We start from the raw sequence: 21771 nt of genomic DNA, 5'->3' as shown, positions 1-21771 counted from the left end.
TAAAACCAGCAGCTGCTGACCTAGCTTAGCATGAAGACCAGAAACCAGAGGTTCAGCACCTCTGAAGCTCTTGAATTAACATGCATCATCCTCATTTAAAGGTGGACAGAGCTAGGCTAGCTGTTTCCCTTTGTTTACCTTCTTTCTGCTAAGCTAGGTTAGCTGGCTGTGGTCTCTAGTTCTCCTTGTACTACAGACAGTGGGAATCTCTCTGCACAAGGCAGAGTGAGCGTATTCCCCAAGTGTTTAAATGTAACTATACTGTGTGTACCCTGGAGGTGCTGCTGGAGAGCTGTGAGAGGTTGACAAGGGGTTCTGGCTCCGTCCTCCACAGCGCCCTTTACCACCCTCCAGGGAGCTCCCTTTGAGCCTCTCGCTCTCCCCAGTCGGAGAGACAGGAACTGAAAACGGTCCCCTTCATCTGGCCAAATGACAACCACTGACAATGATGACTATCGTATTTGACACAGGGCAGACTCCAAAGACATTTTGTTCTCCCGTGGCCAGCTGTTGGCCTAACACTCCTGTGCAACTTCAAAGAGAGGCGAACAAAGTCAGAACTGAGAGAGGATGGGTGGGGGTGGGTGGGTGGTGGGTGTTAGAGACAGATAGAGTGATGGAGAAGTGTGGGTATCGAGTGTGACAAGCGAAAAGGAGAAAGAAAACTGCATCAGGTCCCTCTCACTTTCCCATAAAATGCAGCAGGCTTCGGCTGCAGTCATGTCAGCGAGGGACAGATGTCAATAATGTAACGCATGATACAATTTTAGAAGCCACACAAGAGGTGGACATGCACCGAGCAACAAGGAATCACAGGGGATTTCTGACTATTTTATGCCCCTCCTCTCGCAGTGATTAGTTTTTACAATCAGCGCATGCAAATTAGAATCTGCTGACAGCCCATCAATCACACACGCTGGCTGCAATGTATTGAGCGGCTCAGCACGTGCCAGTAGACATATCGTGCAGTCAATTTGCTCTCAGGCACCCAGATATATCTCTGTGCCAAAGGTATATGGGACACATTAAGAACATTCAATTTTCATCTACTCTTGAGTAGGAGAGCGGGCTGCTGTCACAAGAGTCATTTGTCTCAGGAGCCACGTAACAACTTTCAGCTACCTTATTTTGCTCAGCAGGAAGACAATTTTAAACTATTGTGCGTGGTATATTTTAGGATTTGTGTTATAACTCGTGAGGTTAAAATGTGTTTCTAATTTAAAGTTTATGGAATAAAATAACAACCCAAGATTATAGTCTCTGATTATGTCGCTGGTTTCAAATGAAAACAAATAAATTAAAACAAAGTGGTACAATGTATGCAAAGTGTGTAATCAGAATTCCTTTATTTGTCCCTGAAGGGAAATTCTTAAAAATAAAAATGATTAAAAAATGATTATTCTAATAAAATGGTTCAGAAAAAAAATGTACCACTGTTGGTCACAGTTACTTTGGTTGCAGTTGTGCAACCTCAGCTAAAGTGATGACTAATATTGACCTTATTTAATTTGCTTGATTGATTATTTCACAAAGTAACAGATAATATTGAGTTCATTTCTCCCAGTAGCTCATTTTATTAAATTGTCTTGAACTTTCTTTTTCATGAATTATTAGTGCCAGTATGTGATTTAAATAAAATTAACATATGTTTTAGATGTGGAAAATGTTGGTAACATTTTACTGTAACATACAGTAAACCTGTTACAGACTTTCACCATTTTTAGTGGTGAAAAACAAAAGCTGTGCCCCAAATCTATACTGCATACCGATTCTATGAATTTGTTTTGGTAAAATATGACATTTCAAACTTGCCAAACTGTCCATTACAACCACAATCCAGCCAAAAAATGCCCAATTTTTGAGTGTGGTTTTGATTTACATTATTACCTTCACAGCACTCAAAAATGATTCTAATGAACTGCTTACACCCTGTTAGACCAAACAATGATGAGGAATTGCAAGCAAACACTGTAGTCACAACTCAAACAGATTAGGAACCACTGCTAGTATAATAAGTCCAAAAGCCGTGTTAGTATAATTATTTTCACATTTTTTAAAAACATTTATGCACATCTAGTAAGTAGTGTGACACCAGGATACAGAAGAACTGCACAATGACTGATCAGCCACTTGCGTCCAACGTCCAACTGCAAACCAGGCCTTGTTATCAAGTGAAGCAGTGTGCCAGTGTGTGGGTCAGCAGTCACATATGGTGTGCTTAAGCATTACAGCAACCCATGCTGCAGTGAACTCCAGAATACAGGGAAGACAAAACAAGGTTTCCTCTATGAGGTGTATTCTGATATGGAAGAGTCATAAAAAAAGACATTAGAGTGAATAGTTATGTTTAATTTTGGGGAATTCCTTGTTGCGCATACACAAATTGCACACACACAGGCAGACACTTTCACACAGCTCACTCCTCAGGCCTTGGTTCAGTGAGTTCATTGTGTTTAGCAGTCTGGAGAAGTAGATGCAGTCTCTCCTCTCTCTCACCAAATCATTCCCCTTGTACTCAATACAACAATAGAGTGTGATTAATTAGTATGGCCAGCAGCTATAAAGGGTCCAAATAAGTTGTCATCACTGGTCCCCAGGGTGTCTCTCTTTGGTGTAGTTCAGAACAGATCACACTGCCATTTCCCTCGCGAAGACCTCACAGTTATGTGCCTGCATATATTTAATGCTATCCAGAACTCAGGGGGCTAAACTTAATTTGTGGGCGGTAGAGGCAAGACCAGCAATTCCTATCTTTGATTGAAGAAGTAATCAGTGGTGGTGGTGAAGTTCAGTCATTTGATATTCTGATCAGTCTCCGTCTTCACAGAGAAATCCGACCGTGTTGCCATCTAATAGCAGCGTAGCGCAGAAGGGGGGAAAGTGTGGTCATTATTTTTATGGAGTCATTTCAGTCTGACAGCTGTAAAGGGTGAACTGGGAACTCCCTTCTTCTGGAGAACTCCGGAAAACTTCTGTTGTGATTTTGCTCATAGTAAACCAGTCACAGCAGCAGCTCGGCAATCAATCACAGTATTGAGCCATGCATTTTTAAAAGGCTTCATACTCCTTATTGAAGCTCTACATCACGCGCCGACAGGGTTCTCGATGTTTTACCGCTAATCAGAGTTACAAAAAAGTTACTGGCTGCTACATGCAAACTGCAGTGTATTTGAATATATATGAACATACAGAAAAATGCTTGTATTCTTAATTCAACTTTTGAAACCTGAGAGAAAGTCAGAGAAAAAGAGAACTTCCTTTACCTCACAAAATTTAAAAACAAATAATTTCATACATTCATCACCTGTCCAGTAAAGAGAATTTGTGGTTTATGGTGCAATTAGGCAGAAGCAGAGAGGGCTGGACATGAAATCCGTCATAATTAGTAACAGTGGTCCTTTAATGACCATGAGTAATATGCCAGACAAGGAGTAGATGATATGTGGCTGGAGGGAGATGCAGACAGAACCAATGCAGACTAGAGATTCGATAAGCTTCTTTGATAGCAAATCAACGCTGGGCTATTAAGGTTGCACAGTAAATAATTGACTTTTAATTTAGCATAGAGCACATTACACAAATGACTGTTTTTTGTTATTAAAATAAGAAGAAGAAGAAATTAGGAGTAAATAATTACAGCAATATAGTATTTTGTATCTTCTGTGTTACTGTTGTTTTTATGGGGTTGACACTGATGAAGAAATATTAATCTCCACATCAAAATACAGCTCGTTTCTTTAACAATTATTACCAGTACTTCATATAAAGAGTGATCATAATGACTAATTTAACTAGGCTGTGTAGTTCCTCACTGTGACCACTCGAGGGCGCTAAATAGTCACGGCTCTAAGTAGACTCAAGTCCGAAATGTAGAGCAGAATAAGAATCAATAATATCTGTATTATTTCTACTGAAATAAATACATATGAAATAAGATGGTGACAGACATAAATGCACAAATATATAAAGATATTTTATTAGTTAGTCAACTAGTTCAATTAAATTTTTAACTGGGGTGAGACCAGGTATTTGGGTATTTTATGAAAGGTTTTCACAATAATTTAGAGAATACGCTATATGAATATGATATTCCACAAATAACATTGAACCAACAAGCGGGAGTAAAATTTCATTGTCTTTTGCTGGGACATATTTGGTGAACAGTAGATGGCAGCAGCAGCGACATCAAACCTTTCAGAGTCTGTCACATTGGGAAACCAGGAAGACGAAGAAGGAGGAGGAAGAACAAGATGAAGGTGTGGTTTTTAAAAGGGTATATTTATACTGCCAGTAGGAAACACAGGACACAGTTTCATATGGTGTGAGCTGAATTTTGCTGCAAACCAAGTTAACTACACTGATCAGGTTTGTTCTTATTAACTTTACTTTGTGATATGTTTTTTACAAATGCTTTAAAGTACTTTCTGTTGAAGTACATGTAAACATAAGAGCTAGTCAGTTAGTTGACTAAAGACTTGTCTTCTGTTACAGTCACTGTTACTCACTTGAATCTGGTCTGTATCTAAAGAAGTACAACCACTATCTGTAAGCTGCTGTATTGTCCTCGGTCTTGTGATTTTACTCGGTTTTCCTCCTGTCTTCAGCCTGGTCAGATGTGTGGAGATGAATCACAGCGGTGTGACTGAGTTTCAGCAGCTGTGTGGAAGTTGGACCACCCTGGTGAACCGCCTATATGATGACCCCAAGGTAACATGTCTTAAGCCCTGTTCTTTATCATTTATTTTGCATACTTTTCCATCAGGAAATCAGAGAAACGCAAGATGCATTTCCTCCCAGCTCAGTTTTTTTTAGTGTTAGTTTATTTGACAAAAATCAAATACAGTGGGGGGAAAAAAAATCTACAAGCATGTAAAACATTGTCAGGTGTAACAAGACAAAGTTTAGGACGTATTTCCAATGTTCTTCCTTGATGTTCCATGATTCTGTGAAAACATAACACCACACCCCTATTTACAGAAACATACATGTACAGTATGTCAATTAAAAAGAAAACCCAAATGTGTATATTTAAAAAAAAAATCACTGTATTAAAATTGACCTTGACCTTAATTGGAGATGTCAAACCTCCGTTTAACTATTTTCTTAAAGGTTTGTAAGTTCAGCACTTCCTTTACTGCAAGAGGAAGATTGTTACACAGCACCAGCACAGATTAAATAAACCCTGTCCATCAAGCTACCCTAGCTCTGAAGTTCTTCTAACCTTAAGTAAACATCAAGGTACACTATGTGGACAGAACTATTGGTGTGGCTGTCTAGGCTTACCTTACCTCCAGTGATGCTTCAGCATGCAAGACATTTTGGACAATGCTATGATTCCAAATTTGTGGCAACAGTTTGGTGAAGGTCCTTTCCTATTCCAGCATGACTGTGCCTCAGTGCACAAAGCAGAGTCCATAAAGACAATACTTTATTCAATATTCTGTAGCAAGAGGATCTGCCATTTAAGATTCTGACACAGGTTTTTTTGCTCTCTTTTACCAGGTGTCACAGCTGATGAATACAAGAATCGGGCAGTACCTCAGCAGCCATCCTGCCTTAGCTCTGACAGTGGTGCTGTTCAGCACCATCGCTGTACTGCCTGTTGGACTTTTCCTCATTTTTGCTCTTGTGACCATTGTTATGTCTGCAGTAGGTTTTGTTTTCTTTGAAGGTAGGTGCAGTCACGTCAAAAAGCAATGTATGCATCATGACGCTTTGTGTTACTACTAATATCTTGACAGCACTGCAGCCACAAACCCGTTACTTCTGTCTGCCAGTGTTCCTGTTGTTTGTAGGAGGGTTGAGTCTGCTGTGTGTGCTCTCCGGCATCGCCCTCTTCTCTGTCGTGGCTTCTTTCGTCTTTAGCGTGTTTTATATGGCCATCTCCAACGTCCTCAAAATTAAGGTAACATCTTGTAGAGAAATTATCTTACTGTATCACCAAAGTTTTAAGCACACATGGTTTCATAAGTTTCATCTGCAGCCTTAATGATAAATATACACTTCATATATATAGATACATTGTACACGCATTCAAAATAAAATCTGTATTGTATTAATTTTCTTTTCTTCTTTTGTCGGCTCATTTTTCTTCCTACCAGCAAGGTAAAGTCCAAGAGAAGGAGAGAGAAATTTCACAGCAGACGGAAATGCAGTAGTTTGATTCTTCTCTTTCATTTGTCAGCTCTGATGTGAAAAAGCTCAAAATCATGTACAGAGACCTCAAATCACTACTGGTGCTCGATGAGTCGGATTCAGAGGACTCTGTAGTGTACCGTATGGTGACTTGAGCGCAAAATCTGCAAGTGTAACACATTTTCTAAGCATAAAGACTCCCTGGTGGTCTCTGTGTCTGTACATCCAGTGAAATATGCATAAAATATCTACAACTGCCCAAAAGATGGTATAACCAATGTTTCAGTTGCCTTAATACTCAAATATTCAAGGATTATGGTACTCTAATCTGTACTCTAAATGTCTTCAAATGGCGGCTTATTTCAATTAAAGGAGGAAAATGTTGACTTGACATTAATCCAATGTGGATTCTGGTGTTCAGTCTGATACTACCTGTGTAGGCTGTGTTTGTCTGCACATGCCAAAAAATGCACTACAAAATAACTGTTACATGTATATGTTTGCGGTTAGCTTAAGAGCACAATGTTGTATGTCTGTAATGCAGCTTTGAATAAAAGCTAATCAGAATTAATATTTGAGCTGTTTGTCTTACATTTGAATATGATGGATCTAAAAACAAAGTACCAGCTGAATCCTGTATGTCTGGTTAAAGGGACATTTTGGTTGTGAGGGGCCAAACCTTTGTTGGAATAAACTGAATTTGTAAGCATATTTGTTCTATTTACCTCTGGTCATATTTCAGTATTTCTGACAGCTATTCTGTCACTTTTCTTAAATGGGAGGTTTCTTTGGGTGTGACGATGGGTGTTAAATGTTTTTATCTATTTTGTACACATGTTTATTTTTGAACACTGAATTTTCATACTTAATTTGATAACTTGTTAACATTGCTCACCTGACACTCATTTTCATTGTCAAAGATAAAAAGCTAAACACTTAAGGTGCCATGTAGAATTTTCAGCTACAGTTCAGTTTTATCGTTTATTTTCTGAAAACAAAGGTGTTGAAAACATTTCCCTCCTCACAAAACAAGTCAAATTTTAAAATATTGTAAACTGGACGGTTTACATCCAGGTTTACTTCTTCTTAGCACATTACCATCACCACTTGTCATCAGTCTGTCAGTCAAACTGTAAAATCTTGTGAAGGTGTATCACATCAAATGACAAACACACAACAAACCAGGGACCTACAGGTAATCACACCAAGGGGGGTAGCTTTAAAAACAAACAAAGAACCTTTGCTTCTCATCTGTGCTTGCATGATTTAAATAATAAAACAGCAAGGCAGGGGTGTGATTCTCATAAAATGTTTAATGGAGGTGATATCATGCAAACAAAAAAAAAAAGACAAAAGAGTTGAAGTAATCCTTTAGGAATTACTGATCTGAAAAAGTTGAAGGTAACAACAGGACTTTGAATTTAATAGAAATGCACCCACTGCGCACCAAGATCAGGCTTACTCGGTTACTGAGCAGCATAATGTTAAGTCTGTTTTGCACACTCCAGACATACGGTTAACAATTAAAATATCACAACCAGTCAAAGTATTGGAGGATGCTCATGCCAAACATCTGCACACTTCTCAGGTCCCGGCATGACGAGTGCCTTTATCGATGAGTCGTTCATTATTGCTTGCTACTGATTTTATTGGTTTGAGCTGTGATATGACTGACAAGATAAGTCACTGCTGGAAGGTGTTCATGAGCTTGTTCCTGGGGTGCAGTAAATATTATTTTAAGATTATAAGAAAGTGAACTGAGGGTGAAAAAGTGAGACACCATTTGAAAATACTGATCTCTACGATGAGCACATTAAAGATTATTTTAAGAGTTACCTCTTAAACTTGGAAGTACAAGTCTTCTTATGACTTCTGCTTACAAAGACAAACTGATTTTTAAACGAGTAACCAGTTAAAATGGTGTTTAGAGCAATTCTTGAAAGCAATGCGTTTACAAAATGGAGGCGTGTTGGCGTGAAACTCTTGTTGTTGGCCACCTTAAATGTTTCCAAGTATATGCATACAGTTATGTAGACAAAAAAAAAATTTAAATTCAAAAGTTAAAAAAAAAATACTGAGAAAGTAGGCATAATCCTCACCAGGCACTCAGATACATTACTCTTTATCTCACTCTTTAATAAGACTGTACATTTTGTGCATTTCATTACTAAGCCAAACAAGGTACTTCTCAGAGTCGACCCCATTTGTGACATTTTAAAAAACATAAAAAATAAGCGTATACACCTCACATGTAGAAAAAAAAAGCCTTTTCTCCTATTTGAACATCAATGAAAAGAAGTTTAAGGCAAGATGCTGAACACAGAAATCCAAAGGTTGACCTGGGTTGATCTTTGTTCAGCTCTGGTGTTGGTTGGCATTTACCAGTTCCATTAGCGGTCATCAAGACGACTAGTGTTTTTCCCCACCATAGTTGGCTCTCTGTCTCAGGCATCTTTAGCTGTAGGTCACGAAATTCCATGATGCCATCTCCACACCCCCTGAGTCTGCTGGGAGTCGCCGTCTCCTGTACGCTTTATGCTGGCAGGCTCAGCTTCTTGCCTTTCAACACTGAAGGGGGGTGAGATACAAGATGAGTTAAAATGGAAGAACAACCACTGGGCCGGCATACGTTCATGCTGCCATAGATGTTTTGAAGAGTTTAAGGGGAAATCGGTGATTTACATTCAAAAGCAACTTTAGGGAACTACTCAGCCCTGGAAATTAAACTCGAAACAAAAAGGCTCATATGAACATTTTTTTTGCTTTTTTTTTTTTTTGCAATTTAGTGTGTTGGAGACGCATTTTCATACAGAAGAAATAACATCCTTCATAATGCAAAAAAAACTTTTTCCAAATAAACAATTTGTTAAGAGTATTGGCTTACTGATTTCTAATTTCTAACATACGAGCAATGAGGTTTGTTCCTCACATTCTCGTTTTTTTTCCTTTCGCTTGCACATCATATTTTTTTTATCTTGCCCTTTCAGTCTAAAGACCAAATACTTAACTGTTCATATTGAAATTTTTAATATCAAATATTAGAAATGCACCTTTCTTGTCCCTAACATTTGATGTGACACAGCGATTTTAATTAAGGCTAAGACAAGCACAGTTCCTTGACCATCAGAGTACGCGACACACAGACCTTTTGGAAGCGGAAATGAACTGACACTTGTAGTGGAAATGCAAATAAACTTGATGCTTTCCTAAAAAGGTTCTGGCAGTTGGAACAGGCTACAAGTAACAACCAAATTAACGAAGAAAGATACATATCCTCACCTAGAAGTAAGCCCTACGAAAACAGACTCCAGTAAACTATAATGCCCAAGCGTCTCTACATCTTTGTTATTTGAAAAGAAAATGCCCTAATGTGAATAGCTGCAATTTTGGAAGCACTTTGATGTGACTCAAGAGTGTACTGTAAGTGAAGGAAAGTGCTTCAATTGTCTTGACTTTCCTCACAAGTAGTTTCTTTCTTGTGCAACTGCACGAAATAGTACATAAAATACGCAGTCCTAGTTTTGTGAGAAAAATTGATTCAGCCTAATATGAGGCCTCAACATTCATCAGCAGCAAATTCAAGTGCATACTTCCACATTTACAGTCTTTTTTGCACAAAATTTCCCTTGTGTGTTTCCTGGAACAGTGTTTCCATGTTGAGCTGGTGAGGAGGAGGAGGATACAAAGAGAGAATTTTGCACTAAATAGCTGTGACTCTGACAGCTAAAGCCTCATATTAGCTTCAGCTGAACTTTAGACTGAGGTTTTGCAGGGAACAAGGAATGTAGGGTTTTGGGTTTTAACTCAAAGTTACTGTCATATTGCATGTGTATAAAAAGTGTCTTTATACAGCAAAAACAATAAATAAATCATTTGATCCCCAGGAACTGCCTGATAATTATTTTTTTTATATCCTCAGTTTTGTCTATTTAATTTGGGCTTGCCATAATGGAAGAGACAGTACGAAACCCACCTTTGGTGACATAAAGGTAGAAGAAGTCACAGTAGAGCACAGTCTGGACCACACCAGCCACAATGGCGATCATGTCAAAGAAACCTTCAAAGTAGTAACGCCAGATCCAGTTGAAGAGATACAGGGCTCGATACAGGCCCAGGCAAAACAAGTAGTGAGTGGTGATCGTCTCTGCCTCGCCAGTCTTGCTGATCATGAATAGTTGAGGCAGGATGGCCACTGACTCCAGGTAGATGGAGAACGTCCACAGAATCTGATGGATACATTTACATTTAAACATGCATGAATAGGAATTCTCGTAACCATCAGGTTGTTTTTGATGTGTTTTGATTGTGTCACATTTTGATAACAACGCAAGCAGCTGAACCCACCTCTAGGAAAGAAAAGTCATGGTTGATGAGAACAGCAAGACCCCCAACAGGGACAACCAGGAACTCCACTCTGAAACTGTCATGGTTGCCATCATAGGTGGCCCTGAACTTCACGTAGATCAGGTAGATTGTGGCATATGCACAACCCATGTAGATCACCTGGAGAAAAAGCACAGGGCAGCTCCTCAAATATCTGCATGAAAGCAGCTCCTCAATAAGAATGAAAGGCTACTGCTCAGAGCTGAGACTTGACTGGTGTCTTACCTTCATGCTTGTGTTGTACAGTGAGATGAATGAGGAGAACAGATCCAAGTAGCGTGTGGTGAACACTATGGCAAACAGGATTTGGCTCTTTCCAGAGATACCTTTAATGAAAAATATCAAGAAGATTTGTGACTTAAGTTGATGTATGCAAGCAACATCAGAATGGCTTAACAAGTCATCTGGGATAAAGCGTGAATCATAATGTGTTTCCTGATTGAACAGCGACATCTACTGGATACCCGATGAATATTTATCTAGAAAATCAGAAGTCTCAGAGAAAATTTTGAAAATATTTTTCTCCCTTTTGGACTGAAATTATGTGTATAGGACCCCTAGTAACAGATAAACTTAATGTTTTAACTAATGGTCTCCAAGTGAAATGCACAAACTGATGACCTCTCAGGTTGGCAGACACAAGAGCAACACAAGTACATGGATTTCTGTTCTTAAATTTACACAGAACAGTCAGTCAGACATCACAGGGTACCATGAGACAACAAGATGTGTGTACAGGTTTTCTCTCTGGGTCTGTATGCACTTATAAAGCAACCAGTCAAACAGAGCTTCTTACAACATTATTTTGGTTAAAAGAAAAGCTACAGGTAGATATGTGCATCCATGCCACATCTTTCTCCGACTGCAACCATGCCAAAAACACTAAGATTTTACCTTGTAAATAAGCTTGAAATGCTTGTTTCGAACCTGCACGTTTTCCTGTGTCCTCACACAGTCTTAAGACATGTAAGTCAGGTGAAATGGAAAGGGATTGCCTGTAGCCCTGTGATAGTCTGGCAAACTGTCCAATGTGTACCTCTGAAGCTCGCCTAACTCTTGATGGGGGAGTCTCCAGGATAAGCGGGTCTGAAAGTGTTTCTCCATCTTTGCATATACTTGCTCTCCTCTTTTGGACCTCTGTTTACAAGTATGACCCCCTTCTATGTTTTCATGAAACAGTGGAGGTTTGAATGGGCAGCCTGGCAGCACACTCATTGCTCAACATCTTCTCTGATCATATTCTTCATATATGTATGCATTTTATTCACCTAACATTGTCACTATGTTTCTCCATATTCTACTATTATTCTTTCTTTCTAGTCCATATGCACAACATCTATTACATGTCTGTCTGTCCCAAAAGAAGGCTCTGATTTATGGAAGATTTTTCCTTTTTATTCATTTTCAGATGACAGATGTTATGTATTGTGCAGGTTGCAAAGCTCTTTTGATTAGATGTATGACTTTTAAGCATTTTTAAAGCAACCTAAATTATACATAAACATCACGATCTCTTAGCTGTTACCTAACATAACCTCCTTTAACTTCGGACCTAAAGTCAACCCTTCAGCTTTGAGGGCCAATCACAGCACTCATATAGCAAGCAGGATCAACCACTGTCGCCCCAGAAATCACTGTAATCTGTGTGATTCAAAGTGTTGTTTACCATTAACACATTAACACGTGTTGTAGGGAGTTAGACCAATCAAACACGGTAAAAAGGGTCAAATATTTTAGCAAGTTAGCTTCTTCCGTAGCGCCTTCTAGAACGCCACGTCAGACGCCAGACCAAAGAAATCGAACACCAAACACCCAAATTAAGAGAGCAGCAATACATGGATGGGCGATGTGTAAAGTCAAAATCAGTTATAGCTTTAGTAACCCCCCAAAATATGGTAACTGTTGTAATAATTTGTTGATTCTTCAACTAAACAGCAGGCACCTTAGTAATTCCACACTTCCTCCAGCTAACATAGTTAACTCATACTAGCAATCCCTACCAAGTTAGCTGATGCTATGCTGTGTTTGAATATTATTGCCACTGGCTTCAAAGTTTACGTTAAGCATGTGTTTTTGGTCGTTATAACCGCAACAGTAGGTGCACACAGCAGTTTTTAGTTGTTACATGCAGTTCATTGAGCACCAACGCGACCAACCACTGACTCAAATGAATGAGTAGCGAACGTTAGCACATTGCTAACATTAGCTAGCTTGGAGCTTGCTGGGTATGCAGAGATAAAGCTGATTGTAACTGAAAGGAGACAAAGTTAAACAGTAACGACAGGAAAACCACACTACAGGATATGTGATAAAAAATTACAACTAGGTCTCACCTGCACATGATCTGCTTTTCCATATTTTGAGTAGCAGGATGATGATAGCAGCCAGATGAGAGAGGTCTCCTGTCAGCCTGAAAATGTTCATTGTTGCAGAATAAAATAACACACACAACCGGGAAGCTAACGAGAAAGTCCCTTTTTCCCTTTAAAGTAGATCGTTTCGCACTTATTGCTCTCTTGAGTGAACGCGTCACCTCCCCAACTTAGTGGCAAACCGGGCTACGGGATTCACACGATTGAAAATATGGCGAGAGTGCAGGTCGACGTGGAAGGGGGCGTGGCGAACACACAGAGAGGGGTTTGGATTGGACTACAATTTGAACGACAGCACGGGCCGATCCGCCTACATCGAGTTGAGCGGAGTGATAACCTGAGACCTGCGGAAGGAGGACATAATACTGAACTTTCGGCCTATTCTTGATATCTGCAATGCAAACAATAACGATAGATAGACGCATGCAGTCAGTATTTGAAAAGTCAAGCGCGCGCAAACAAATACACTCACACACATGCGATGGAGCAAAAAAAAAAAGCTAGCCTAGCCTGGTGCAGTAAAAGTATAAAGTAATATACTGAGGTACTGAGGTTATGTAGTTTGATTGACATTGCATAAACCAATAAGAATGATAAGAGTGCATATCTGTGGAGATTCTCTGTCATCCAGGTCATATTCACTCAAAGAGTTAAAGAAAGGCGTCTGGACATGTGAAGTCCAAGTCCAGATGCCTTTCTTTAACTCTCTGAGTGATAAGAGTGTATCTTCTCCCACATCAACAAGAGCAACAAACCTAAGGAAGCCTACTATAATACATGCACTACCAATAAATGTACTGTAGTACATTCCCACAGACTTCTGAGTACATTAACATCCTAACAGTAAATGTACTTGTTACTCCCCAGCTCTGAAGGACCCCCAGGAGTATGTCATGAAGTGAAGATGGAGAAAACACAGTGTAGGGCCCTCTGCAGTGCCCCACATGCAAGAACAATTTCTAAATGCGATGCCTCATCCCGTCAGACAGTCTGCATCTTCCACGTCTCTCCGGAACATCAAACGAAAGACAAACAACGAAAGGACACACGGAGGAAGATAAGACATAGGATAACAACAACATAAATTAATTCTATAGTGCAAGTCTACATAAAGCATATTGATATTCTTTACTATTTCTTACTGCTCCACATTGTGGATTTTTGCTACTGCTTCATACATAGAGAAACATATCTGTAGTGGATGTCATCAGAGCATGTGTGTATGTATTTAATTGCAGTTTTTATTGGCAATATAGCAAGTGTACCATTGAAACTGTTGCAATATTGGGCTTGTTATATTTACCCAATCTTAAGCTATCTTATCTGGTGTCTTATGGAACATGTTATGCACTGTGTTTATGTAAACCCAGTGTTACCTATAAACTGCAAAGGGCAGGAAAACAAGTAGGAACTAAGAGTTGAGGAAGTGCAATTCAGTCACTCCCCATGTTGTCAGGCATTAGACAACCTCATGCAAGGAATAATAAGATCATTCACAGGCTGTGAAGCTACCAACATGAAGTGGTTGTTTTGGTTTTCTCTCCTTATCAGCTACCTTTCAGTAATAGGTAAGATGTCTTTGTTATGTATTTTCTAACATTACGCACATTATTCCTTTAGGAAATAATACTTTCAGGGAATTCATTGTTCCACATCAGGAATCACAGCTTCTGTTCAACAATAGTTCACTGACTTCTCTGAAACACATTTTGAGCTACAAGATGCTAAATCTGTTAAATTTCTTTGTCTTTCTATTCCAGAGAGCATGGAAAAAATGGGAAAAGCCGAGAGCTGCTTATCACAACCGAACAAGGTGATCTGGCAGAAAATAGGACAAAGTGTTGTCCTCCCTTGTTTTGTCAGTTCACATTGTTCAGCCAAAGACTGGAGGTATGAATGGTTTTCTTTCAAAGAAAACTCTCATTTTCATCTGAAGCTGCTTGACAATCCTTTGAAGTACAGACTGGAAGGAGCATCTTTACACATCAATTCACTTCATGCTAATGACAGCGGAATCTACCACTGTGCTGCAGTATCAGATGGAGAACCAGCACCCGGCGCACAGCATGTAGGGCCGGGTACCACTCTTGTAATGAAAGGTAAGAGAGAAAACTGCTTCTTCAGTCAGACACAGATGTTTGGATGTGTTACGATGAATTGGAACAGACAGCTTTTCTTATGTTTTCAGAAAAAACTAAAATGGTGAGGCACATACCTCTGTGGCTGACATTTCTCCTCTTGGCCATCTACAGTTTGGTGATAGTGATACTTATTCTGAAGAAGGTAAATATTGTAGACGGATTCATATTAAATGTTATTTATTGTTAACATCAGAACTTGTACGAACAAGATCGCAAATGGACTGATGTGAAATCTACCTGTCCCCCCGTTTTTTTAGCATTACTGCAGAAGGACACGCAAAATTGAAAAGGTTTGTAGATACGTGTCTGGTTTTCTGTTTCTGTGTTTTGTGTTCTTCGTTTCTGTCTGTGCTCGATGTTTTACCAAATGGGGGAAAAGCCAGCAGAAGCAAAAAGAGGAACAGGAAATTACGGGCTCTTACAAAATCACAAAATACAAAGCAGTTGCTCACTGGCTTTTCTTGGAAATTAAATCCAAAACGTCTACGTTAAATGTCTTCTTATTTTATGATTTTAAAAATAAATTAATTCAAGAATAATTTTCCTTATAGCAGAACAGCTCAACTAAGAAAAGACAGTTCCGTGATGTGCTGCAGGAAATGTACAGCAGAAGGAACTTGGAGAAAAACAAAGAAGCAGCCAGCAAAGTAACTGTGAGAAGAAACCACACACAAGAGGTAAATCTTAGGGCAGCATGTTAGATTTAGACCACAGATTGAGCAAGGATGAATTATCTGTCCGGTTTGTGTTACGCCACAAAGGTGGTTTCCTGCTAATATGAAAATGAGCTGTTCTGACATGACTTTCATGGGAAATTTAATCTCATTGCAGGGTACAAGCACAGACCTCGACAACTCAACTGATGACATCTATCAAAATGTCTAAGTGTCACAGAAGGATACTCAGCGGCAGATTTAGACCTCCGTCATCCTGATGGTGAGGAAATTCCAAAGCAACGAAACACCTGATGCAGGATGCAGTTACGTGACTGAGGAAATGAGCAAACGAGCACAGGCTGCAGGATAGCTGTGTGCAGGCTCGTGCTTTTCTCCTGAACTGAGATGTAACAACCACAACAAAGATCCTGAGGCACTTGTCCTTTTCCTTCCAGTTTTTGGAGTTACTGCAGTGACACACAGAAGGTCCCCTCCTCCAGCATTTGTGGTTTTATCTACATTCAACCACATTCTTCTTTACAAAACAAGGGCAGTGTTTACTTGAAACAACAGGAAAATACAATTCAATTCATTCACATGATTTTAATTCATCATTTTCATTTCTTGAATATATTTATGACAACAAGCTGTTTTATAGAAAAAATAATTTGTGAACTGCAGTGACAAAAAAGAGGCACATTACAGTACAGTGTAGGACAGATAAAGAAAATGTTGTATTTTTGGTTTTGGAGTGTTTTTTTTTCTGTGAAAAATCATCAGCTTATAGTAAACTTAAAGTAAGGCAAAATTTAACAACCTGATTGTCTGTGAGGCATCTCACAGAATCAGAAGCTAACGTTACATTTTACTTATGCATCACCTGTGAGTCGATGTTTATGTATACGTGTCTTTTTTTTTTTTTTTTTTTTTTTTACACATTAAAAGCTGTGACAGGACCTAATATGATCTGAAGTTACTGGTTGTAATTTACAATGAAACAAAAAAGTCTGCTTCAGGCCCCACAGATGTAAACACATCAGAGCATCAAAATGAATTACTGCACTTTTTGATTTATAACTGTATGGTTTACAGTACAGATGATGACATTTACTGCACCAATGCCACTTATTCATAATGTCCAATGTAACGATGAAATGAATTTTCCATTACGAGCCCCTCGACCAACAAGAAGCCAGAGGATTTGCAATATGAGACCATTTTCTCCCACCCATTGTGACATGCTTCACTCGTCAAAACAAAAATCATACTCGTGACCCATGCAGGAACCTGCGAGAGCCCTCTAGGACTTCCAAATTTACTTGCATCTTGCAAGTGATAATCATTTGCGCTGTGATTCCAATCTTCCAGAAGCCAAATGGAGAATGCAAATGGAGAATCACATGCTGACTGAAGTCATACAATCAAAATCAACCTCAGACTGTGAAATGTTCTTCAGTGAAAAAAATTAAAATTCATCGTTTATTTCATTTTTTTTTCTGGCTTGTGTGCTCAGACATAAGAGGTAGTGAGTCTACAGTAAGTATTCATTAATCTTCAGTTCAGGCTCATCTACTTGACCTGTCTTAGCTCAAGAGTTCTGACCTTTAGCTGCCAAAGCTGCACGCCATGTTGGCATCATGTTTTATTTAAATTGGATGTTCCCTCATTACCACTGTCAGTATGTATCACTTCTGTATCAGTTGATGTTTTAGGATGCTGCTCAAAACCTCCTGTAGTAACTTTCTAATTTACTTTCAGTTTAGACAAGGACAGTCTTCACATGCCTCCTGAGGACTTGGTCCTTTGTTTCACGCAGTGTCCATCACACAGTATGTTCCTGCTAATTACCCACTGAGGTCACTGACTGGACAAAGTGTCTGACATTTAACAAAGTATCACGATCCCTGCCATATTTGGTCCAGCTATCCAGTTATTATTTTTGAAAAAGATAAAGACAGTTAGAGCAAGTCACCTATGAGCTCACCAAGAGGACTTAAAGTCGTTCACCACTTAACCAGCATCAGTAAAACCCAAAATTCTCCCAAATATCCAGTAAGTGAAACATTGTTCACACAATCTCTTACTTAGCAATAAACAAGCTCTCATTTCAAGAAATCCCTTTGAATATTTAAAATCTTGATGTTAGCCATCAATGTACTTTGTGTCAACAGTGTGACTGCTGCGTATGGAAAACAGCCTCCAAGCCAGGGCCTGCACAACAGCGACACACATGGGCACCAGACACACCAAGTAGAACATGATGTTGTGGAGACTCTCCAGGGCGCTGGAAAGAAAGAGGAATGTTGCTATGACACTGTGTGATGGTGACACATCGTTTGAGACTGCGAACGCATAAACCTGCGTGTGTTGACTGTGCTTATGTGGATGTTTCTGATACTAATAATATCAGACTTAAGAGAAGCCCAGTGGAGGTCTTAAACTGAGCATGTTAGGTAATCTGTTTAAAATGAAAAAAAGAGTAATAATGTGTTTCTAAATGTTTTTAAGTAAAGTGAACATCACTCCTTTTTACACATGCCGATTATTTAACAGATGTGTGAATTAACCTTTTCAGCCAGTACCCAACAGGTCAAATATCTGACTCCAAAGCAAATATTTCATTGACTCTGAGTATATGAAATTACATTATGGGGTGAGCTTTGAAATAAAGGAGCTAGAAACTCTCTTTACCTTGGATTTGAATCCCTCCCTGTGTCCTTCAGCTGTTCATATCCAAACTGGTTGAGAATGTAAAGCACTATCATAGGGGCCAGGGACTGAGCCGGCTTGGTGAACAGAGCATTCGTCCCAAACACCATGGAGGAGAGAGGGGAACTGTAGAATGAGGGATGGGGGTGGATGATTAAAAAATATTATATCACCAGCCAAATAGCATGTATCTGTGTGGGTATAATCCAAAAAATAAACTGGCTTCATGAGGTACATCTGTATATTCGATACTGGGTACAAAAGCAAAACACTGCCTTTTATGTACCTGCGTTTGTACATATGCAGGTCTGTGTCAATGATGTCAGCCAAAGGCAAACCAAAAAGACTGAAGGCTGCTTGGACAATGACCCTGTGTAGAAGATCAAGAACGAGAGCGCAAGTACAATCAAACTGGAGCAATCACATTACATACCTGAGTGATTGAATAGTCTATCTATAATAAAATGAAAGAATGTTAGGAACTGCTTACATGTTAACAGTGAGGAAAAATGCCAGGATATAGTAGTGCTGAGAACCGAGTGCCAGCATCACAACTGCCATCCCAGCCTCCATATAGAAGGTGAAGAGGATGATCCTGTAGTAGCCAAGGCCACGGAGGAGGCTCTGACAGCTCAATACTAACAGCTGGAATGGAGACAAGTCAGGAAGAGCACATAAAAACAAAATGATTAAGTAGTACATCAAGGGTTTTGAAAGCATTTTCTTATTCCTTTCCTCTTTCAGGTGTTTGTTGAGCTCTAACCTGTGAATGAGTTTGAGAGTGAGCTGCCAAAAAGAAATGCATTCATGAGCTGTGCTGTAAGCAACAAACACCCTTAAGGTGATTAAAAATAAGTAAAAAAAAAAGTCTGGGATGTTACAGTTTCAAATTTGACCTGAAGCTGATGTTCATTTAGCACTGCCAAAAACATAAAAAATAACTTCCTAGAAGACAGGGTTGGAAAGAAAGTCATCAGTAATGTGAAGGACATGTGATTTTGACAGACCAGACCATTAGCTCTGAGGTAATGCAAGGACAAAAAGACATTACAAAGCAATTGAAGGGTTTGTGAACCCATTTAAGTGCCACAACTCTCATTTATCCTTTAATCCCTAAGCCAATAGGGGACAATACCTGTGGACAGATGAATCCTGCTCCATACATGATGCTTTTTGCCAGTGATGGAAGCACATCTGGAGGAATCAGGTGCTCAGCAAATATCATGGTAAAATTATTGAGAAATGCCAACATGAACACTTGGAAGAAGTTCATAAGCACAAACATCTGGAAATCCTTGTTGGTCAGGATTTGCCACATCAAAGTTCTTAACGTGGAGAACGAAAACACTGACTGATCAGAAGCCTTGTCAACAGAGAACTGTTCATTCAATGCAGACACTTTGTTATCAAAGCGGCTCTCACTGTGGAAGCCCGTATAGAGCATGCATCCGCAGCTTATGACAGCGGTCAGCACTGTGAAGGCTTGGAAGGCTGTAAAGTCCTCCATGTTTCTGGACACCATACCACAGAAGAGAACACTGGAGGAGCCAATGAGAGAAGCCACCTGGAAATTAAGAGAGGGGATATGAGAAAGATGGACAGTTTCCCCTGTTGGCTCACATGAGTATAAAGAAGAAAAGGGAAGGCAGTGTTCACTATCCTAAGTCCTTACCTGGCTGTACTTCACAAGTCTGAGTCGGCTCTGATGGTGACTAGATATCTCTGCAAACAATGCACATTGTGCCAGCAGCACAAAAGTGAGCAAGCCATCAAAAGCACACAGTGCAACTGTCAAGTGTAAGCCGCTCAACCAGTCACCAGGGGTGTAGGCCCGCCAAGGGAACCAGGCTAGAAGAAAAGTGAGCGAGTAGAGGGGAGCACCATACAGGATGGAGAGACGTCTCTGAGAGCAGCAGGACAACCTGGAGTTATCTTGTAGGTAGCCAAAGAGAGGGTCATTGAGTGCATTCCACATCATGTACACCACCTGTGGAAGATTATTTATTTAAAGTAATGTTTCATATAGTACAGAAACAATGAACTGTGGGGACAATTTCCCTCACAAATTAAGTTAATCCACTGGGAGCACATCACGACATTCATGTTGATTCTTCCAACTCAGAGCAGGTCTTGGTGCTTCGTTCTTAGCTTTGTATTGGCCCTCATTTGGGTAAAAATATCCAGTGGTTTCACGCTTAGAAACACTGAAAGATGGTGTCACACTTAAAAATTCTAAAGCGTCGCAGTCCATCAAAATATCCAGCCAAAGCTGTCTTCTTTGCGCGTACCTTCTATATCTCCATATATCAACGGCAGACAGTGAGGTGGGCGTGACTGTGACTTGGTTGAGGACAGTCCAGGTTTGAGGTGGTGTTGCATTACATAGTGACTCAGATAAGTTACAGGAAGTAAAAGTAAGACACCTGACAAGGCATTTGACAGAGAGCAGTGTTTTTTATGGCAGAAAGTACCTCCCCATGCCACTGGGCTTTGCAACTTTGCAGACCCAAAATGCATAACATGGCTACTTTAAATTGAGGTTTTGGACAGATGATTAGATTAAACAAGCCATTTGAAGAATTCAACGAGAATTATGAGAAATTATAATGGGTATTTAAACTTTTATCAGATATTTTATTGACTACACAATTCATCAATAAATGGTATAAATAGTAAACAGTTTAATCAATAATGATTATAATCGTCACCTTCAATTTTAATTTTAACAAGACCAGTACTTTTCACACATATTAATATATGAACAGCAATATGTCGTGGTAATATACTCGCCTGTGATTGGTGGAAAGCGCCCTCTGATATCTTGTACTTATTGATAAACAGTTTGACATAGTAGAAGCTGAATATATTGTTTATCATGCAAGACCCGAGTGTAGTCATGGCATAAGCCACAGCTGCAGGGTTAACGCCAAAACTTATAAGGTGCCGGCCTAAGTTCATTCTTCCGGAGCGCAAACGTGCGTCAGGTTTCTCCTCCACGGGCATGGCGGTTCAGATTTCACGACCAAGTTACCTGTCGATCAAACCAGGTGTTTTCCCCCTACAGCTGACGCCACTGTACGCTTTTGATGTTTAGCATTGCTTTAGATTGCTGCTATTAGCAAAAATAGTTGAATCGATCTGCAGTCCAGTGCGAAAAAGCGTTCAGTAACGATACTAATCTTGTTAACTAATTTTCATAATGTTCACGTGTCAGGATGTTACCGTTAAAAAGTAATCCTATATGTTTCCCGAGGCTCTGTTATATTAAGAAAATTTCATCCACTAATTAAACTGAAACCTTGTCAAACTTGACTTCTGTGACTACCGGGAGGGTCGGGGCTTATAAAGTAAACTAAAACAACAAACATCCAATTG

The 21771-nt window shown here is 39.5% G+C and overlaps 4 protein-coding genes across 10 annotated transcripts; 2 read left to right on the top strand and 2 right to left on the bottom strand.

Annotated features, from left to right (window-relative positions):
* The first annotated feature begins 4186 nt into the window (after positions 1 to 4186).
* On the top strand, positions 4187 to 6706 carry LOC124073611 (lipid droplet assembly factor 1-like). Of its 6 annotated transcripts, none has more exons than XM_046415953.1 (5): positions 4187 to 4256; positions 4605 to 4707; positions 5503 to 5671; positions 5778 to 5905; positions 6102 to 6706. In XM_046415953.1, the coding sequence occupies exons 2-5, from the start codon at positions 4624 to 4626 to the stop codon at positions 6156 to 6158; spliced, it is 438 nt and encodes a 145-aa protein (XP_046271909.1). In that variant the 5' UTR covers positions 4187 to 4256; positions 4605 to 4623; the 3' UTR covers positions 6159 to 6706. The 6 variants fall into 6 exon arrangements, with proteins under 6 accessions (XP_046271909.1, XP_046271908.1, XP_046271910.1 ...); XM_046415952.1 differs by having other exon boundaries at positions 4221 to 4352; positions 4602 to 4707; XM_046415954.1 differs by having other exon boundaries at positions 4227 to 4352; positions 4566 to 4707.
* Positions 6707 to 7428: 722 nt separating this feature from the next.
* Positions 7429 to 13126, bottom strand: LOC124073610 (ER lumen protein-retaining receptor 2-like). Its single transcript, XM_046415950.1, has 5 exons — positions 12852 to 13126; positions 10744 to 10844; positions 10480 to 10638; positions 10109 to 10361; positions 7429 to 8703 (listed from the first exon to the last, which is right to left on the bottom strand). The coding sequence occupies exons 1-5, from the start codon at positions 12940 to 12942 to the stop codon at positions 8669 to 8671; spliced, it is 639 nt and encodes a 212-aa protein (XP_046271906.1). The 5' UTR covers positions 12943 to 13126; the 3' UTR covers positions 7429 to 8668.
* A 671-nt stretch (positions 13127 to 13797) lies between these two features.
* On the top strand, positions 13798 to 16091 carry si:ch211-139g16.8. 2 transcript variants are annotated; one of them, XM_046415186.1, is made up of 6 exons: positions 13798 to 14458; positions 14651 to 14989; positions 15079 to 15173; positions 15289 to 15321; positions 15586 to 15708; positions 15863 to 16091. In XM_046415186.1, exons 1-6 carry the CDS (start codon positions 14362 to 14364, stop codon positions 15914 to 15916), a joined length of 741 nt encoding a protein of 246 aa, XP_046271142.1. In that variant the 5' UTR covers positions 13798 to 14361; the 3' UTR covers positions 15917 to 16091. The 2 variants fall into 2 exon arrangements, with proteins under 2 accessions (XP_046271142.1, XP_046271141.1); XM_046415185.1 differs by having other exon boundaries at positions 13807 to 14458; positions 15583 to 15708.
* A 1042-nt stretch (positions 16092 to 17133) lies between these two features.
* Positions 17134 to 21737, bottom strand: mfsd13al (major facilitator superfamily domain containing 13a-like). The gene is made up of 7 exons (XM_046415180.1): positions 21187 to 21737; positions 20069 to 20383; positions 19532 to 19960; positions 18887 to 19041; positions 18683 to 18766; positions 18379 to 18522; positions 17134 to 17971 (listed from the first exon to the last, which is right to left on the bottom strand). The coding sequence occupies exons 1-7, from the start codon at positions 21397 to 21399 to the stop codon at positions 17830 to 17832; spliced, it is 1482 nt and encodes a 493-aa protein (XP_046271136.1). The 5' UTR covers positions 21400 to 21737; the 3' UTR covers positions 17134 to 17829.
* Between the last annotated feature and the right edge of the window lie 34 nt (positions 21738 to 21771).

Source organism: Scatophagus argus, chromosome 16 (genome assembly GCF_020382885.2).
Source record: "Scatophagus argus isolate fScaArg1 chromosome 16, fScaArg1.pri, whole genome shotgun sequence".
In the NCBI taxonomy this organism is placed as follows: Eukaryota; Metazoa; Chordata; class Actinopteri; family Scatophagidae; genus Scatophagus; species Scatophagus argus.
Note: the sequence above shows the minus strand (reverse complement) of the source record. Positions and strands in the feature narration are given on the sequence as shown.

Coding starts and splice junctions, on each gene's coding strand:
- mfsd13al (XM_046415180.1), bottom strand. CDS start 21,399: ATGCCCGTGGAGGAGAAACCTGACGCACGTTTGCGCTCCGGAAGAATG. Junction 19,042..19,531: donor CAGGATTCATCTGTCCACAG/GTATTGTCCCCT, acceptor TCTCCATTCCAG/CTGTTAGTATTGAGCTGTCA. Junction 18,767..18,886: donor TTTTTCCTCACTGTTAACAT/GTAAGCAGTTCC, acceptor TCTTCTACACAG/GGTCATTGTCCAAGCAGCCT.
- si:ch211-139g16.8 (XM_046415185.1), top strand. CDS start 14,362: ATGCAAGGAATAATAAGATCATTCACAGGCTGTGAAGCTACCAACATG. Junction 14,990..15,078: donor TACCACTCTTGTAATGAAAG/GTAAGAGAGAAA, acceptor TTATGTTTTCAG/AAAAAACTAAAATGGTGAGG. Junction 15,709..15,862: donor GAAGAAACCACACACAAGAG/GTAAATCTTAGG, acceptor ATCTCATTGCAG/GGTACAAGCACAGACCTCGA.
- LOC124073610 (XM_046415950.1), bottom strand. CDS start 12,942: ATGAACATTTTCAGGCTGACAGGAGACCTCTCTCATCTGGCTGCTATC. Junction 10,845..12,851: donor GAAAAGCAGATCATGTGCAG/GTGAGACCTAGT, acceptor TTTTCATTAAAG/GTATCTCTGGAAAGAGCCAA. Junction 8,704..10,108: donor CTACCTTTATGTCACCAAAG/GTGGGTTTCGTA, acceptor ACCCCCCTTCAG/TGTTGAAAGGCAAGAAGCTG.
- LOC124073611 (XM_046415953.1), top strand. CDS start 4,624: ATGAATCACAGCGGTGTGACTGAGTTTCAGCAGCTGTGTGGAAGTTGG. Junction 5,672..5,777: donor AGGTTTTGTTTTCTTTGAAG/GTAGGTGCAGTC, acceptor TCTGTCTGCCAG/TGTTCCTGTTGTTTGTAGGA. Junction 5,906..6,101: donor CCAACGTCCTCAAAATTAAG/GTAACATCTTGT, acceptor TCTTCCTACCAG/CAAGGTAAAGTCCAAGAGAA.